Source organism: Microcebus murinus, chromosome 18 (genome assembly GCF_040939455.1).
Source record: "Microcebus murinus isolate Inina chromosome 18, M.murinus_Inina_mat1.0, whole genome shotgun sequence".
Lineage (NCBI taxonomy): Eukaryota > Metazoa > Chordata > Mammalia > Primates > Cheirogaleidae > Microcebus > Microcebus murinus.
In genome coordinates, this window is record NC_134121.1 from 24539434 (window position 1) to 24557681 (window position 18248).

Here is an 18248-nt window from a genome sequence, read left to right on the forward strand (position 1 = left end):
ACTAGACAAGATTGGGTTCCAAGAGTAATGAGAGGGAAGCTTGATTAGAGTGCTTTAAAGAGAAAATAGGAGAGGAAGTGGAGGAGTTGTACTTTCAAGGAATTGTACTTATACAGAAGAGAAGAGAAATTGAGCAGAGGCTGGATTAGTTTAGTTGCAATAGCGAAACGTCTTTTAATGGATTAAGTGCTTATTTTCACAGCAACCTGTAAGGTGGACCTGGCAGTTAAATTACACCAATTTTATGGATAATAAACCCTAGGACATTAGTAATTTATTTTTATTTTTTTGAGACAGCTCTGTTTCCCTGGGCTAAAGTGCCATGGCCTTAGCCTAGCTCACAACAACATCGTACTCCTGGGCTGAAGCGATCCTCCTGCCTTAGCCTCCCGAGTAGTTGGGACGACAGGCATGTGCTATCATGCCCGGCTAATTTTTTCTATATATATTAGTTGGCCAATTAATTTGCTTCTGTTTTTAGTAGAGATGGGGTCTCGCTCTTGCTCAGGCTGATTTCGAACTCCTGACCTCAAGTGATCTGCCTGCCTTGGCCTCCCAGAGTACTAGGATTATAGGGGTGAGACATTAGTAATTTACATTGTTCACAGCAGTTTCTCACCAATGCTTGTTCCTGTCATTTCAACCAAGACTATATGACCTTGGCCAGGGTGCGGTAGATCACACCTGTAGTCCTAGCACTGTGGGAGGCGGAGGTGGGAGGATCGTTTGAGCTCATGAGTTTGAAACCAGCCTGAGCAAGAGTGAGACCCCATCTCTACTAAAAATAGAAATAAATTAATTGGCCAACTAAAAATATATAGAGGTCGGGGGCGGTGGCTCTCACCTATAATCCTAGCGCACTCGGAGGCGATTGCTCAAGGTCAGGACTTCGAAACTAGCCTGAGTGATACCCTGTCTCTACTAAAAACAGAAAGAAATTAATTGACTAACCAAAAATACATATACAAAAAAAAATTACCCGGGCATAATGGTGCACGCCTGGGAGGCTGAGGCAGTAGGACTGTTTGAGCCCAGGAGTTTGAGGTTGCTGTGAGCTAGGCTGACACCACAGCAGTCACATTAGCCTGGGCAACAAAGTGAGACTCTGTCTCAGAAAAACAAACAAACAAATAAGAAATCTAATTCTGGCTGTACCATAATGGAAAGATTTTAGGTAGATCATGCTGTTCTCTAACCAACACCTTTAAATTAATATATTTATCATTTATCAACCCTTATCACTCTTAAATGCAATGAAGATTTATTTGTTTTAGTTTTTTGAGACAGAGTCTCACTCTGTTGCCTGGGCTAAAGTTCCATGTCATCAGCCTAGCTCACAGCAACCTCAAATTCCTGGGCTCAAGCAACCCTTGTGCCTCAGCCTCCCAAGTAGCCGGGACTACAGGCATGTGTGACCATGCTCGGCTAATTTTTTTTTTTTTTTTTTTTTTGAGACAGAGTCTCACTCTGTTGCCCAGGCTAGAGTGAGTGCCGTGGCGTCAGTCTAGCTCATAGCAACCTCAAACTCCTGGGTTCAAGCAATCCTCCTGCCTCAGCCTCCTGCGTAGCTGGGGCTACAGGCATGTGCACCATGCCCAGCTAATTTTTTCTATATATATTAGTCGGCCAATTAATTTCTTTCTATTTATAGTAGAGACAGGGTCTCGCTCTTGCTCAGGCTGGTTTCGAACTCCTGACCTTGAGCGATCCATCTGCCTCAGCTCTCCAGAGTGCTAGGATTACACCTAGCCTAGAGTGAGCCATGGAGCCTGGCCGTCAGTGAAGATTTAATGTGTGTGAATAATTGTATTTCTTTAAAGAATATATGAGTCGGGCGTGGTGGCTCATGCCTGTAATCCTAGCACTCTGGGAGGCGGTGGCGGGTGGATTGCTTGAGGTCAGGAGTTCGAAACCAGCCTGAGCAAGAGTGAGACCCCGTCTCTACTATAAATAGAAATTAATTGGCCAACTAATATATATAGAAAAAAATGAGCCGGGCATGGTGGTGCATGCCTGTAGTCCCAGCTACTCGGGAGGCTGAGGCAGGAGGATCGCTTGAGCCCAGGAGATTGAGGTTGCTGTGAGCTGGGCTGACGCCACGGCACTCACTCTAGCCTGGGTAACAAAGCAAGACTCTGTCTCAAAGAAAAAGAACATATGAGCTGCTTTATCTGCATTTATGAAGAATAGCGATATGTTTCCCAAAAAAACGCTTAGGAAACAGGATGCTGAAGTTACTTGTTGAGAGAATTTTATCTATTTTTTTTTTTTTTTTTAAAGTAAGAGTCTTGCTCTGTGGGTCTTGCTCATCTGGCTTGATCACAGCTCACTGCAGCCTTGAACTCCTGGACTCAAGTGATCCTCCTGCCTCAGGCTCCTGAGTAGCTGGGACTAGAGTGCACCACCATGTCTTGCTTGGCCATGGATTTTTTAATTGCAGTATGAGAAATAGATGTAAAATATATCTTAATTAGAAATTAAGATAACTTTTGAATTTGATTTACATGTCATTGTTTAAAATCTTTTTTGTGAGCTGCATTGCTAAGAAGAAAATACTTAGCTTTCTTTAGTTACTTTTTTGTTCATACATGCAAATATGTTGGGAGGAAAGAAAAATGAGTATAACTTGGGCAAATATATCCAAGTCATTAGCCGAAATCAGTGGTTCTCAAGCAGGAGTGAGCATCACAGTCACCAGAAGGGCTTATTAAAACACCGATTGTCTCAGAACCAAGATAAGGAATAAAAAAAAAAAAAAAAAAAAAAAAACACCGATTGTTGGCCGGGCGCGGTGGCTCACGCCTGTAATCCTAGCTCTTGGGAGGCCGAGGCGGGCGGATTGCTCAAGGTCAGGAGTTCAAAACCAGCCTGAGCAAGAGCGAGACCCTCAAGGTCAGGAGTTTAAAACCAGCCTGAGCAAGAGCGAGACCCCGTCTCTACTATAAATAGAAAGAAATTAATTGGCCAACTGATATATATATATATAAAAAATTAGCCGGGCATGGTGGCTCATGCCTGTAGTCCCAGCTACTTGGGAGGCTGAGGCAGAAGGATCGCTCGAGCCCAGGAGTTTGAGGTTGCTGTGAGCTAGGCTGACGCCATGGCACTCACTCTAGCCTGGACAACAAAGCGAGACTGTCTCAAAAAAAAAAAAAAAAACAAAACACCGATTGTTGGCTCTACCCTAGAGTTTCTGATTCAGGTCTCTGGTGGGACCTGAGAATTTGCATTTCTAATAAGCTTACAGATGATGGTTATAGTATAGGCAAAATACTTTTATGTCCACTGGCCTAAGTTAGTGGCTTTTGCTGAAGAAACCACAACTGGCAAAGATAGTACCATATTGGCTGAAGGTATCCAGAGTTAGAAAGAGAATTGGTATTTGAGAATTAGAAAGGTTTAATCTAGCAAAACCATACAGAAAGAAAAGTCCTAAATTTCCAGTGTATTACAATAAATATCTTAAAGTGCCTCAAATACCTCATTAGTTATGGGTGATACTAACTGTGAATATACCTTTTGTAGTTTGTAACAGCTTGTATGTCTCAGATCTCTTCCCTTTTTTTTGAGATCTGAGACATACCTGCTGTTACAAAGTCTCGCTTTGTTGCCCAGGCTAGAGTGAGTGCTGTGGTGTCAGCCTAGCTCACAGCAACCTCAAACTCCTGGGCTCAAGCAATCCTACTGCCTTAGCCTCCCAAGTACTGGGACTACAGGCATGCACCACCATGCCCAGCTAATTTTTTCTATATATATATATATTAGTTAGTCAATTAATTTCTTTCTATAGAGATGGGGTCTCACTCTTGCTCAGGCTGGTTTCAAACTCCTGACCTCGAGCAATCCGCCCGCCTCGGCCTCCCAGAGTGCTAATCAGGTCTGTTCTTGGAAAATATTTCCTATATTCTAATTCTTTTTTTTTTTTTTTTTTGAGACAGAGTCTCACTTTGTTTATTGCCCAGGCTAGAGTGAGTGCCGTGGCATCAGCCTAGCTCACAGCAACCTCAATCTCCTGGGCTCAAGTGATCCTTCTGCCTCAGCCTCCTGAGTAGTTGGGACTACAGGCATGCACCACCATGTCTGGCTAATTTTTTTTGGTATATATATTTTTAGTTGGTCGATTTTTTTTTTTTTTTTCTTTCTATTTTTGGTGGAGACGGGGTCTCACTCAGGCTGGTTTGGAACTCCTGACCTTGAGGGATCCCGCCTTGGCTTCCCAGAGTGCTAGGATTATAGTTGTGAGCCACTGGGCCTGGCCTATTCTGATTCTTAGTATAAGCTGTTTCATAATCTTAGTTCAGACTCAAAACATCTCTGGTTTGGATAGAACTACTAGGTATTGCTAATAATTCAAGCACTGAAGATTATATGGTAAACTTGAGAGAATAGTTATTGATCCCTTAACTATGTGTTGGACATCTGCCATGTGCTTTTACAGTCACCATTTTATTTAATTCTAAAAACTCTGGATGTTCTCTAGTATGTAGGTGAAGTGAAGAGAGTGAGCGAAGTGTAGGGAGGTCCAGTGACTTGCTCAGTGTCACAAAGCTAGTAAATAGCAAAACTAGGAAGTGAGTCCAGACAGTCCCACTATAGAATCATTTATTCTTTACCATTACTCTAAGTGGTTTTTGAGTAATTTGAAATTATTCTTACAAAGACTTTTATGAGGCATTTTTGTCTATCTTATCTAATGGAAGTTGTGGTTTTTTTGGGGGGATGGGTTAGGTGCATAAAGAGACAATAGATGCTGTACCAAATGCAATACCTGGGAGAACAGACATAGAGTTGGAAATATATGGTATGGAAGGTATTCCAGAAAAAGACATGGATGAAAGACGACGACTTCTTGAACAGAAAACACAAGGTAAATATTAAGCTGTATTCTTTTTTCTGACTGACTTTAATGAGAATTATTATTTTCAAGTATAAATTTAATGGTGGATGATAGTAAAAGTCTCAATATTTTAAGAGATGAAATCTCTGTCACTCGGGGCCAGATTATAGGTTACTGTAACCCGGAATTCCTAGGTTTGAGTGAACCTCATTGGCGGGATCCTTAGTAGCTAAGACTAGAGGCATGTATCACCACACCGGCCTAATTTTTGTTATGAAAATTTTATTTTGTAGAGATGGGATGTCACTGTGTTGCCCAGGCTGGTCTTTAACACCTTGCCTCAAGTGATTGATCTTCATGCCTCAGTATCGAAAAGTGCTGTTGGCTTAGCAGGTGTGAGCCACTGTGCCTGGCTCAGAATTCTCAATTTTGAGTTCTATTTTTTTTTCTTTGTTTTATATACGAAGTTATATACCTGGTTTGCGTATATGCAATGCCATTTGGATCTTTGTAAACATTTTATATTTTTATTCATAATTGAATCCTAGTGGAATTAGCAAGGCCTAGGAAAGGCCTACGAAAGTGAAAGTATAACTTCTTTTGATTTGTGTAATCACTAATTAAAGTTTTTTGTTTTGTGTTTTAATGCTATTGTTCGGGTTGGAATTTAATGTTATATAATATCCAGATGGTAGAAGCTGTCATTAATCACCTAGAAAATTTTCTTTGTGTTGAAGAGCTTTATGAAGGTCAGACTTTGTCATAGTTCACCTTTTGGGGTGTAATAGAAAGCTGCTTTTATTTATTTTTTTGGCATATTATGGGGGTATAAATTTTAAGATTTCAATATATGCCCTTTACCCCCCTCCCCCCACAAGTCTGAGTTTCCTGCATGACCATCCCCCAGATGGTGCACATCTCACTCTTTATGTATGTATATACCCGCCCCCTTCCTGAAAGCTGCTTTTGAAGAGTAGAGAATAGTATTAATTGAATTTTTTACAAGAAAAATCTCAATGAACTAACTGCATTGAAGTATGTGTGTGTTTTTGTTTTTTTTTGTTTTTTTGAGACAGTCTTGCTCTGTCTTTTGGGCTAGAGTGCAGTGGCATCATCATAGCGCACTGTAATCTCAAACTCCTGGGCTTGAACAATTCTCTTGCCTCAGCCTTCCCAAGTAACTGGTACTACAAACATGTACCACCATGCCTGGCTAAATTTTCTACTTCTTGTAGAGTCGGGGTCTCACTATTGCTGTTGCTCAGGCTGGTCTGGAGCAATCCCCTTGCCTTGGCTTCCCAAAGTTCTAGGATTACAGATGTGAGCCACCACTCTTGGCCCTGAAATACATGTATTTTTAATGTTCATGTCCTGAAATTTTTTAGTTTTTCTTTTTTTACTTTATGGAAAATATTAATCAAGACTTTGTTTAGCAGAAAGTCAAAAAAAGAAGCAACAAGATGATTCTGATGAATATGATGATGATGACTCTGCAGCCTCAACTTCATTTCAACCACAACCTGTTCAACCTCAACAAGGTTATATCCCTCCAATGGCACAGCCAGGACTGCCACCAGTTCCAGGAGCACCAGGAATGCCTCCAGGTAGCACATAAGGTTTCTTAAAATTCTTAGGACTTTATTGATACTATATTGAAATAGTACTTTCTTCCTCTCTTTAATATTGTGGTTTTTTTATGTTGAAATTCTTACTCGTAGGCATACCTCCATTAATGCCAGGTGTTCCTCCTCTGATGCCTGGAATGCCACCAGTTATGCCAGGCATGCCACCTGGGTAAGAAAACTCATAATTGCCTTGTGGGCTTGTGCCTAGTAATAATTCTTTTCACTTTGGGTGTTATGTGAGTTTTTAAATGTTACTTTGTATTTTTTGCTTCTAGAAGGTATGGGCTCTATTAATCTTAAACTTGTCTAATAAAGGGGTCAGTCAATAAATTTAAGAAATATTTGCCTCTGAAGAGAGTAGATTTTTGGGTTTTAGGATATATGTAGGCAGCCATCTGCTTCAATTGCATTTGCTGTGATTAAAGTAGTTGGTTGTAGATTTGAATTTCTGAGATTCCGAACTATCCGTGACACTTTGTAGTTGTGACAAGAAGCAAACTCTGTAAATGATTTATTTGTCAAAGCATCAAAACTAAAATGAATATGAGGTGCTCGTGCCCATCACTTTTACTTAAATATTGTTGGATGTGAGAGGTATACAATACACTTTCCCACTGTATTTTGAAAATCACAGTTAGATTTTGATTTTGTCATACATTTTCACAGATTGCATCATCAGAGAAAATACACCCAGTCATTTTGCGGTGAAAACATGTAAGCATCTCATTCATAATGTAATTCAGGAGGTATAATCATAATGTCCTTTTTTGTGTGTGTTTAATGATATATAGTCAGTTGACTTCAGAAATTTTCTAACCTTCCTCACTAAAACTTCTAAAATTTGCAAGCTGAATGACACAGATCTCTTAAAGGAGGGAAATAAAACATCTGTGAGGAAATAGTAATAGACCCATATAAATAAAGTATATTCTAAATGTGCAGCTATTTTCCCCAAACTATTAAAAGTAATGGGATCTGTTAATATTTAAGAAAGAGTATATATTCTGCCAGATTACATGCTTTGTCATTATAGGGTGTAATTGAATTTTCTAATGAAATCTATATAGGGAAGTTAATCAGATAAAAGGTCTAAGTCAAGAGTTGCAAACTTATTTTTAAGTGATTTGGACACTGATATTTGAAGGTGAGCTCTTAAGGGAAGGAAAATAATTATGGGTTAGGATTTTAAGTCATGGTTTAGTGTTAGGTAGCTATTGTAAATAGAAATTATTCAATCTAAATTTACTTGACTGTCTAATTTTGGTAGTAGTTTTTCCTTGTTCTTAAAAAAAAATCTTATTCCACAGAGTACATTCAGTATTTTCCTTTTGAAAAATCTGACAACTCTGAATAGAGATTTTTTTTTTATATTCTTTGTGGATATTTTCCAAGTTGAAAAAGGTGACTTTGCTTTCTTGTACATGTTAAGGAGAGTATATTTTTTTCTCAATGACTGTAAATGTTTTGTTGACAAAGACAGATTCATTAAAAAATTTTTATTTTTTAATTTTTTCTTTGCCTTTACTGGTGAACCTCAAGAATTTGTTGGGGTTTAGAGGATTTATTTTGATAGGATTATTCTAGTGTGTTGTGTTCTTTCAGCTTGGTTTGTTTCAACATTAGAGGTCAAATTCAAGTATTTTATCTAGTGTTGTTTCAGGCTTTAGCCAAAATATTTTCTAATAGTTTATACTGTTAATTAACTTCAATTTCTTGAACTTTGCTTTCTAATAGAATGATGCCAATGGGTGGAATGATGCCACCTGGACCAGGAATACCACCTCTGATGCCTGGTATGCCACCAGGTATGACATTTAATATGACTGGCAGGCTTTATTCCTGAAGATTTTTAGACAATAGATTTGTGGACATTGGTGCAATATAATTTTTTAAATTTTTATAGGTTGGTTGTAAGTTTCTTCTAAAAGTAATGAATGTGAGAAGTGTTACGGTGGACCTTTTTGGAGGTTTGAAATAGTAAAAACAATAGGCTTCAAAGCAACCAAAATGAGTAACGGAGCTTGTGCACTGAAGCCCATATACTTGAATCTGTTACGAATATTTTAAACAAATAATATAGAATATTTTAGCACATAGAGAAACCTAATATGCTGTGCATTTTATTGTCTCAATGGAAACAAAAGCAGTAGATTCAATGGGTCTATGATACCAAGAACCCTGCTATTTTGACTTTTTACTTTGCTAACCTTAGCTTTTCTAAGCTAAGATTATATATAGAATAATAATTGATCATTTGATAATGTGGAGTAAAATTTTATGTTGAGGAAGTTTAAAGAAAGCACTAGTGATGCATTTCAGGAAAATATGTTTGAAGTGTTTATAGGAATAACTTCAGAATTTTTATGGGTCATTTGATTCATCAAAGTTTTTACTATAATTTGCATTAGTGTTCAGGGAACAGATAATTTTTGATCATTGAAATAATTCTCTTATTTCAAGAATTTTGTAAATCAGTAAGCTTAATTACTATTTTGCTCTATTCAGGGTCTAGTGGTGTCTTCTACTTAGTAAAATTCTGAAGCAATACAAAGGAAGGGAAAATTATTTTTTTTTGTTTTGAGAAAGAGTCTCACTCTGTTGTCTGGACTTGAGTGCCGTGGCGTCAGCCTAGCTCACAGCAACCTCAAACTCCTGGGCTCAGGTGATCCTACTGTCTCAGCCTCCCTGGCTCAAGTGATCCTACTGCTTCAGCCTCCCGGGTTACGGGAACTGCAGGGATGTGCCACCATGCCTGGCTAATTTTTTTAATATATTTTTTTAGTTGTCCAGCTGATTTCCTTCTATATTTTTAGTAGAGACGGGGTCTTGCTTTCGCTCAGGCTGGTCTCGAACTCCTGAGCTCAAGCAATCCTTCTGCCTCGGCACTCCCAGAGTGCTAGGATTATAGGCGTGAGCCACCACACCTGGCCTAGGAAGGGAAAAATTTTTGAGGCAAGATTGTTGCAGGGGAAAATGACTAAGTTCCTTGGACTTCATTGAGTTGTTTGGCAGTCAGTTGTTAATAATTTTACAGTATAGAAGCATTTTTTTTACGAACTGAAGGTTTCAGTGACTTGAGTCCCCCAAACATTTTTTTCTTTGCAGGTATGCCTCCCCCTGTTCCACGTCCTGGAATCCCTCCAATGACCCAAGCACAGGCTGTTTCAGCACCAGGTATTCTTAATAGACCACCTGCACCAACAGCAACAGTACCTGCGCCACAGCCTCCAGTTACTAAGCCTCTTTTCCCCAGTGCTGGACAGGTATGGTGAAATTCCTGAAAAGGAATAAATATATGTAAAGGTAAAGTGTAGTTGTTTACAGAAGTCTTTGAAATTGTCATAAGTAAATTATTTTGTTCATGATATTTTTAAATGGTGGCTTATTCTCTTCCATGTTTACACATTGATTTTCTCTACTCATAAAAGTTTTAATGGAGCCAGAGATAGAATATTACTTTGTCAATAGCTATTGACTCTTTTTCATAGATGGAGCTAGAAATGGAAGTCTAGTTTTTGAAACATTTAGAGGTCCTCCTTTATCTATTGAACTATGAGTGGAATGAAACCAAGGCTAAAGTTGAAAGTCCTTAGGACCTTAGCAGATCATTTGTTGGGCTCTTCTTCTAGTTTAGAACAGTGAACTCCAGTGCTAGACAGTTGCTAGAAAGGCATGATTTAATAATTTTGTCCTAGTCACTCTTTTATTTCCTACTGGTCTTGTCTTTTTTCAAAACTTTCAAAACTTTTTCTAAAACCTAAGTGAATGATGCTTCTGTTATATATAGTATGCACATAATGGTTAAAACCTTTGTTTTTTTTTTAGGTTTCATTCAAAATTAAGCAGATTCATATTTAATTCATTCTGAATTTATAACATCAGGGTATATGTTCATCATTTTTCCTTGATTATCCCTTAGATTTCTTTTTTTAAGGTTTTTTATTTGTGGGTGCCAAATTAAAAGCATACCTTTATATACCCTTTAAGCACATTGTTATTTATAATAGATGGGAGTTTTGTTTATTGAGAGATGTAAAACTTTTGGTCAAAAATATTTTGTAGAGAATCATAAAGAATTGGATTGAAAAAAAAGAATTGGATTGGAGTGTCAGTGTTTATGCATCCTTTATTCTCAGTTTAAGGTATCATTCTTGTAATATCACAATGCAAAACATTAGTTTTAGAAAAGAAAGTGGTTAACTATTAACTAGGCTTATTGGTGTAGAATTGAAACAATTTTTTTGAGGCTCATTCTTTCATTTTGTTTATTGTAAATGCATTAACTGCCTGCCTCTTTAAATAAATGACATTCGATTGCATTAAATTTTGCATTTGCAAAAATGCAATCTATACTAAAAAGTCTACCACATGGCTTATATTCACCCATTTGTTTGGAGACTTTTCATTGTTTCCTTTCTTTTATGCTACAGATGGGGACACCTGTAACAAGCTCAAGTACAGCTTCATCCAATTCAGAAAGTCTGTCTGCATCTTCTAAAGCTCTGTTTCCTAGCACAGCACAAGTACGCAGGAAGTTGCAGTTTAAAATTGTTAAAATGGCTTTTTAACTTAACCCTTTGGACCCTACTTAAAAACCAAATTTTTGTCCAAAAATATACTATGATATGTTTAATTTTCTAAAAGTAAAATTAATGGTATATAAGTCAAATGGTATTTGAAAATTTGAATTCATACTAACAACAAAAAGTACCCTAAACTCTTGTGGTTCTAAAGGGTTAAAAGCATGTAAGCAGTAAATGCATTATAGTGGCCAATGGTTAGCCTGATGCATGATTAAGCTATTTTGATTTATGCTGTTTAATGCATCACATTTAATGTAAGAAAATTTAGTGTTCTGCATTTGGTTCTAAAGTTGGCCTAGTCTACTTGTTTTAGATGTGTTTGATGTTATGAAAAGTAACACATTTGTTACTGGTAACTTGTTACTTAAAAGATCCTCCTAAATCAAGGCTTTCCTCCATGATAATTATCCAGTCATTGTTAATTCAAAGGGGATTGTATTAATATAGAAGTACTTTTAAAGGACATATTTTTAATGTGTCACCATTTATATATAATTGTTCATGCTATATTTAGTAACTGGGGTTTATCTAAACTCATATTCTGTAGGGTTTTTGTTGTTTGGGATACTTGATAGATTAATTACTTTAAACAACTAATTTAGAATAATAAAAATAGAACACTGTATTTTAGCAATTTGGAATAAATGCAAAGCATTGTAAATTTAACTTTTGGTGAGGAGGTAGAAGACATCTGAGAAGTTACGTAGACAGTCTTATTTCTTATTTTCACTAGGGTATTTTAGACTGGACATGACTTTAACCTAGCATCTTTTGATATTCTTATGGGTTATCTTGAATTTTGTGGAGTGTTTTATATTTGTTTTAATTTCATTTAAAATTTGATCCTTTAATGTTGGTGTCTTGTTTTTAAGATAAACTGTTCATAGATACATAATTTGGGGTTTTGAAGTTTCATTGATGAAGGATTGTATTTTGCAGGCTCAGGCAGCTGTCCAGGGACCGGTTGGTACAGATTTCAAGCCTTTAAATAGTACCCCGGCAACAACTACAGAACCCCCAAAGCCTACATTCCCTGCTTACACGCAGTCTACAGCTTCAACCACTAGTACAACAAATAGTACTGCAGCTAAACCAGCAGCTTCAATAACAAGTAAGCCTGCTACACTTACGACAACCAGTGCAACCAGTAAGTTGATCCATCCAGATGAGGATATATCACTGGTAAGTTGTTTTCAGTTTTTTACTAGCAGCATTTGAGTTGAAACCATTGAAGCAGATTTGTCCCTTTGAAAGTGTTAATTTGTACTCAGATGGTCTATGATATGATTTAATACTAAGTGGTTTTTACCATTTTGATTTAATTTTAAGAAACCACAAAATACTTAAAAGTGGATGGATATTGCATGTTTTGGTCTTAGATGCTTTCCCTCTCCTTCCTCCAGACTGTTTCTAAAAGAAGACAGTAAGTTGGGTTCTTACTCTCTTAAAAAATCATTTTAGTTAGACATAAATTTGCATATTTTAATTGAAGAAACATTGTGAGGTAGACTCCTGCAGTTCCCTTGAAGCCCCTATAAAGGAATTAATTTTGATACAAAGTTAATATTTAGGATTTTGGTAATAATACTTTACTAGTTTCTTGTCTAAGCAACTTATAATTCCTGGAAAGTTGATTAGCCATGCTTGGAGTATAAAACTAGGTGAAATTTTTTTTTTAAGGCATTGAGATTTTAAATAATGGTACTGGTTTGTGGGACAAAAGTAATTTCTTGGGGAATAAAACTGTGACTCTAAAGATTTTAGATGCATGCCTTTATGCTTAATGAAGCTTATTGCATTTAGTCATTTAACATTGTGCTTATTTTCATTCCCAGGAAGAGAGAAGGGCACAGTTACCTAAATACCAGCGTAATCTTCCTCGACCAGGACAGGCCCCCATTGGTAATCCACCAGTTGGACCAATTGGAGGTATGATGCCACCACAGCCAGGCATCCCACAGCAACAAGGAATGAGACCCCCAATGCCACCTCATGGTATTCTTCTTTTTATGTTTATTATGTTTAGTGGATTTTCTGAGTATACACATAAAATGTTAAATTTATCTGTAAAATGCATTTTTGCATTTAAAAGTACAATGCATAGACCAACTCAATCTATTTTTGTGTTTTAAATGTGTTTTTATAGGTCAGTATGGTGGTCATCATCAAGGCATGCCAGGTTATCTTCCTGGTGCTATGCCGCCATATGGGCAGGGACCGCCAATGGTGCCCCCTTACCAAGGTGGGCCTCCTCGACCTCCGATGGGAATGAGACCTCCTGTAATGTCGCAAGGTGGCCGCTACTGATCTTACTTCATCCAGTCTAATAGGTTTGGAGATTAAACCTTTTCTCAACTTGTGCTGTTTATATAGCCAAGCTTCCGTCAATAAGGCTTCATTGTGACTTTAACAAACATTATCTTCCCACATACCAGGAACTATTGGACATTTATTTTACATGGGAAAAATTATTTGGAATAATAAAAGCAGGAACTTTTCCTGAAGTTGCAATTTATACTGTATGGCTTCTTTTTCATGTTTCATCTAGGTTTTTAGAAGTGAAGTATAGTAAATTTGGTTCGTTAAATTGTGAAGGCGCTGGAATTACATGAACATACCACCTTAATAAAGGCAAGTTCTGTAAGCTTACATTGCTATTTGTAAAGTTATGCCTTCACAGCATTTCAGATGCTGTTGGACTTCATGTCCCCAACCTAGCTTGGTGAGGGCTGTAACTGTTTCCAAGTACCTGTACATTGGAAGTCTGAATGTGTAACAATATTTAATGTATTTAGAGTTCCTCATGTTGCAGGGTTTAAGAAATCTGACCCACCAAGGTCATGTGACTTTTCTGTACTGTTAAACTTCATTGTAATAAAATGAGAGAAAAATTTATGCCTTTTTATTCATAACCCAGCTGTGGACCACTGCCCAAAAGGTTTGTACAGATGCATGCCATAGTAGATGTCCACATAATAAAATTCATAGTTACCAATGCAGTTTTGATATATTATTGGATTCTGTCTTTGAGTTGTAGGTTATTCCTTACCTGCATATTTTAAACTGAACAGTATATATAGAATTGTATGTTAATGCATTAGTTAACAAAAAGCTTAGCTATATATGAGTCTTACATAATACAGGTATGGAATCTTTTCACCTTTCACACCTCTTTGGTGTCAGTACATGTCAGATGTCATTTTAATATGTAAACCTTAATAACTTTTCCTTCCTGCTTAGATGTTTAGAGCCTAGTGCCAGACCCATTCATTTCCTTTTGATTATTTTTGTGACTTCAGTACTGCATGGACCTCAGAAGCTTTTCAGGTGCAAACTTCTAGAAGCTTAGGTGCATGCAGTAATAGCTTTTTGTGCTGTTAATGGGCTGGTATATTATTATTCTAAGTGTAATGCTAAGAATCTAAATGTGCCTCTGTTAGGATGGTTAACAAACAGAAGGATTGAAAATCTGCTTTATGTTCCTGGAAGATTACATTTTCATTTGATTATATATTGAGTACCTTCTGTTAGTAAGCCTTTGGCTTTACTGTTCAACTTTTCATCCTTGGAAATTTTGAATGTTACTGTGTTCTTACAGAGAACTTATCTGTAGAGATGACTGCTATTCAGTATATTGTGTTACAAGTCTCTTATAATAGTAGCTCTTGACATTTTGGCAAGTTTTTCTGATCTTTACTTTTGCAGGTTAGTTTTATGATTAAATATCAAATAACCCATACAAAATAATTGTTGATATGATGCACTCCATTTGAAGTTTTCTCAGTATAAAGTTAAGACTTCTAAGAAAGTGGTAACATTTTATAACTTATGTGAAGGTATAGATAAAAGATGTGAAATCTGAAGTTGTAAGGAAATAAGGGCTTTAAATTTGAAGGAAGATGTATTGAAAAATGTCTTAACCATCACAGAAGTCTGTATTGAAGTGACCAGTAAAAGTCATTCCTTGAAACAAAACATTTGCAAGTATTATAAAGCTGAATTCTATTTTAAATCTGATATTTTGCTCAAATGATTTTTTAGTTCCTGTGTTGTGGTACCATAGAGGTGCAAAAAATTCCATAGTTTGAAAAGAAAACATCCATATATCATCAAGAATGCATTTCTTCTATTAGCTGCTGAGTCCCACACCACTTCCCCAACTGAATGACTGTCTACCTAAATGGTTTTGGAATTAATATATGCTTAGATTTGGCAGCACATTTATTATCCTGCCAAAGAAAAACCTGTGTTGAAAATACTTAAGATAAATGGCATGATTCATTTTGGAATGATTAAATAGGAGATCCTTTCACAAACCAATGTCTCTTAAGAATTTCATTCCCAGGCTTACCAACAAACCGCCAGGGGTTTAGTAGACCTGTTTTAAAAATTATGCAAAACTCTGTTCTATGCAAAGAGGACTGATATTTTATAGCAAGATTTTTTGCTCTCACATATTAAGGGAGAAAATATAACTTAGAAATAAGTGGTAGAGCTCTGATTTAAAATTAATTGAAAGGGTTGTTTATGCATTGACACTTAAAATAAGTGCATGAGTTCATTTATAGCTATGTGGCTCAGAGGTGGTGCCCATTTAATATACTTAATGTGTAATTGTTGCATGTATCCAAGCATAATTAAGCTTCTAGAAAATACCTTTTTTACCTAAAGGCTTCTGGGGTCCATAGTGTGTTTGGATCATGATGGAAGAAAATATGTTGAAATAATAAACTCTGACTTAAGTTTCCTTAAGTAATAGATGGAGTTGAGTCAAAGTGAACTCAGTTGCCCTCACAGAAGACATTTGGGACTCAATATATTCAGGCAGGCATTATGATTGCTATAATTAAGGAAGTTGTAAGATTAATAGGGCTGGCATCTTTGGGTCTAGCTTGTATCTACATTTTTTAGAAAAACAAAAACATTTTGTCTGGCACTAGTTTCTATTGTGAAAGTTTTGCTACTGTTTGACAGTAACAAGAGCAGAAGGTGAGGACCAACATTTGAGTGGTTGGTGGAATTATTTTATTTGAATACTTAATCTCTCACACATTTGCCATTAGATATGAGGAAAATACTCCTAGTGTACTCTATTCCACTGATCAAGTCATACGTTCCACGTAAACTCAGCTTAATTAAACTTAGATATTCTTGGGGGGCATCCCCAACCAAAATAAGTATGGGCTTGGAATGGAATTATAGTGGACAATAATAAAACAAAAAAGAGCTACTCTTTTTTTCTGTTGCTTGCTTGATCATTGGGATTTTTTTTAAAAAAAATTTAATGCATGTCTTTTAAATTAATTGGGTAATGTTTTTCTAAAATTAAAATTTTCTTCTTCCTATAGCCCTGCCATAGGACAGGCTGAGGCTGAGTCTCAGTGTTGCCCTGTTCAGTCTGAGGCAAGTGGGATTTATTTTATTCCTTATGGGGGCTTTCACAGCTTTATAGCTGTTGGATATTTATGTCCCCAAACTTGCAGCAAGTTTGGTGAAGGCCCCTAAATTTAATTAAACTTAGGATTTTTATACTCTTTTGGCAGAGAAGGCTCTATATTAATATTCACGTTTGACTGTGGTGTTAAACATAAAATAAAAAGTATCTCATGCTGTTTTATATAATTTGTTTTGTGTTATATAATAATCATCAGCTAAAGCTCGTATGACTATATTGAACTAAAGTAAATTCATAAAATTTGCCCTTGATTTGGAGGCATGAATTGTTTTATTCAAGTTTTCCACTTTCACTTCCAGGAAAATCTTACTGGTTATTTTCTCCTCAAACTATTCAATTTAACCTTAAGGATATGTATAATCATTGGAAATGCTACTGGATACCTAAAATCTACATTCTTATTCCCAAACTTAAGCATTGAATGTTAAGGCTGAAAGGTTATCTGCAAATGCTTGTGATTTTTAATGTGAAAAAAACCACCACATTAGAGCAAATGTTAATGTAGAGCCCTGTGAAGAATGGGAAGGTAGTATGTATGTGTGTGTATGTGTAGGTGTATATATACCACACAGTTGATATAATAAGAGTTCAAGTATTACAGACCTATCCGGCATGGATAGATGACTAATTTTTAGGTAGCCAAACTGATATTGGATCATGTGGTAAAGTTATTAGTATGTTAAATTATGATTTTAGAATAACTATTTTTGAGGTTCATTTTCAGCCTTACTTAACAGTGTTTTATGCACACATGAAAAGTATCTACATTTGTTTACCACTAAAATTTGCCATTATTTGGTGAGAAAAGTATGTATGTATGTGTATTTGTTGTAGAGAATAAAAGAGGGAATTGGAAAAGAGGCCAAAAACATAAACCTCAATTACTTTTGTTCTGTGTATTTGAGCCACCCTTATATCCAGAGAGCATTTTCCTCTTGAACAGTAACAATTAACATACAATATAGCATTTAGCAAACCCAGAATTGTTTGTGTGATTTTCATTCTTGGAAGCATAAAGAAAACCCATGAATTAAATGAGTTCCAGATTTTGATTTGCTGAATTAGAACATGATGTTTTTTGCTATTATTGAAATATGGAAAAGGAGTTTGATATTTAAAATATTGTATTTTGTATTCTATTTTATGTTTTAGAGGCAGGGTCTACCAGGATGACCTTGAATTCCAGGGCACAGCAGTCTTCCCGTCTTAGTCTCAGTCTCTGAGTAGTTGAGATTATAGGCAAGTGCCACTGCGCCCTGCAAATATTTTTAAAATTTTTGTTATTTCCATGACAGAATATTCCATTGGAATATTTTATAACCTCAGCACACAGTGTAAGACTCCTTAATTGGATATCTTTTTTTTTTTTTTTTTTAGACAGTCTCACTCTGTTGCCTGAGTAGACTGCTGTGGTGTCAGCCTAGCTCACAGCAACCTCAAACTCTCCTGTGCTCAAGTGATCCTTCTGCCTCAGCCTCCCAAGTAGCTGGGACTACAGGCATGCGCCCAGCTAGCTTTTTTCTATATATTTTTTTAGTTGGCCAATTAATTTCTATGTTTAGTAGAGACAGGATCTCTTTCTTGCTCAGGCTGGTTTTGAACTCCTGACCTTGAGCGATCCTCCTGCCTTGGCCTCACAGAATGCTAGTATTACAGGCATGAGCCACTGTGCACGGCCCGGAGATCTGTTTTCTTTTGTATCCATCATTCCCCCATATAGTGAAATCTCTTGAAGGCGCTTGTCTTAA

The 18248-nt window shown here is 36.6% G+C and overlaps 1 protein-coding gene across 9 annotated transcripts in view; it reads left to right on the top strand.

Moving 5' to 3' along the window:
• ZNF207 (zinc finger protein 207) overlaps positions 1–18248 on the top strand; it is a 35864-nt gene that overhangs the window by 3592 nt on the left and 14024 nt on the right. For 2 of the 9 annotated variants that reach the window (XM_075994348.1, XM_075994349.1), the window contains exons 3-12: positions 4729–4867; positions 6271–6441; positions 6556–6631; positions 7129–7176; positions 8197–8267; positions 9568–9725; positions 10893–10985; positions 11985–12227; positions 12881–13040; positions 13192–16448. In XM_075994348.1, coding sequence (XP_075850463.1) covers positions 4729–4867; positions 6271–6441; positions 6556–6631; positions 7129–7176; positions 8197–8267; positions 9568–9725; positions 10893–10985; positions 11985–12227; positions 12881–13040; positions 13192–13352 — 1320 coding nt within the window. In that variant the 3' untranslated portion in view covers positions 13353–16448. The remainder of the gene's footprint in view (positions 1–4728; positions 4868–6270; positions 6442–6555; positions 6632–7128; positions 7177–8196; positions 8268–9567; positions 9726–10892; positions 10986–11984; positions 12228–12880; positions 13041–13191; positions 16449–18248) is intronic. The other 7 variants (XM_075994350.1, XM_075994353.1, XM_075994351.1 and 4 more) reach the window with 7 other exon arrangements.